At 52.2% G+C, this 1,294-nt stretch overlaps 1 protein-coding gene across 3 annotated transcripts in view; it reads right to left on the bottom strand.

The window, feature by feature from the left end:
• Positions 1–988, bottom strand: part of LOC120944911 (inter-alpha-trypsin inhibitor heavy chain H3-like) — a 27,257-nt gene extending 26,269 nt beyond the window's left edge. For all 3 annotated transcript variants that reach the window (XM_040358671.1, XM_040358673.1, XM_040358672.1), the window contains exon 1: positions 881–988. In XM_040358671.1, coding sequence (XP_040214605.1) covers positions 881–958 — 78 coding nt within the window. In that variant the 5' untranslated portion in view covers positions 959–988. The remainder of the gene's footprint in view (positions 1–880) is intronic.
• Between the last annotated feature and the right edge of the window lie 306 nt (positions 989–1,294).

Here is a 1,294-nt window from a genome sequence, read left to right as displayed (position 1 = left end):
GTCCCCTCCCCCCCCCCACAGTCCCATCAGTCTCTGTACAGAGGAGCTTACACTCTAATGTCCCCTCCCCCCCACAGTCACATCAGTCTCTGTACAGAGGAGCTTACACTCTAATGTCCCCTCCCCCCCACATCACATCAGTCTCTGTACAGAGGAGCTTACACTCTAATGTCCCCTCCCCCCCACATCACATCAGTCTCTGTACAGAGGAGCTTACACTCTAATGTCCCCTCCCCCTCCACAGTCACATCAGTCTCTGTACAGAGGAGCTTACACTCTAATGTCCCCTCCCCCCACAGTCACATCAGTCTCTGTACAGAGGAGCTTACACTCTAATGTCCCCTCCCCCCACAGTCACATCAGTCTCTGTACAGAGGAGCTTACACTCTAATGTCCCCTCCCCCCCCCACAGTCACATCAGTCTCTGTACAGAGGAGCTTACACTCTAATGTCCCCTCCCCCCCACATCACATCAGTCTCTGTACAGAGGAGCTTACACTCTAATGTCCCCTCCCCCCCACAGTCACATCAGTCTCTGTACAGAGGAGCTTACACTCTAATGTCCCCTCCCCCCCCCACAGTCACATCAGTCTCTGTACAGAGGAGCTTACACTCTAATGTCCCCCCACACAGTCACATCAGTCTCTGTACAGAGGAGCTTACACTCTAATGTCCCCCCCCCCCACAGTCACATCAGTCTCTGTACAGAGGAGCTTACACTCTAATGTCCCCCCCCCCCCCCCACATCAGTCTCTGTACAGAGGAGCTTACACTCTATTGTCCCCCCCCCCCCCCACTGTCACATCATTTTGGCGTTCCTCCATAACATGACCAGTGGGGGGCCCCTAATTTGGACGCCCGTGGAACGCCGATCACTTACCGGAGCGCCATTGGTTGTCCGGAGTCCGCACACAGCGAGGAGAACCACCACTAGGATCATCGACTTGATTGGAGCCATGTAAAACAAAATGCGCAATTCCTGAGAGGATTAACGGACATCCAGCGTCCGGATTAATGGATAACTTTGTAGAGAAACAAAAAAAAAAAAAAACCCTAAAAATGTTTTACGCAACAAGAATTTCACAATGGCGGTTCCTGCGTGACGATCAATGATTTTGGGAAGAGTTTGCGAGAAACGCGGATCGATATTGCACATTGTTCTGTAGACTGAAAACATTTGCGCACACTCTGCGGGGGGGTCCTCTTTGATGGGGGAGGCACCTGTAAACGTGTGACACGCGTGTGCTTGAAGAAGGCCCCGCCCAGAAAACTAACAAGTGAGACTTCATACATC

Source organism: Rana temporaria, chromosome 7 (assembly GCF_905171775.1).
Source record: "Rana temporaria chromosome 7, aRanTem1.1, whole genome shotgun sequence".
Classification (NCBI taxonomy): domain Eukaryota; kingdom Metazoa; phylum Chordata; class Amphibia; order Anura; family Ranidae; genus Rana; species Rana temporaria.
The sequence above is the reverse complement of the archived record's forward strand: the minus strand, read 5'-3'. Positions and strand labels throughout refer to the sequence as shown.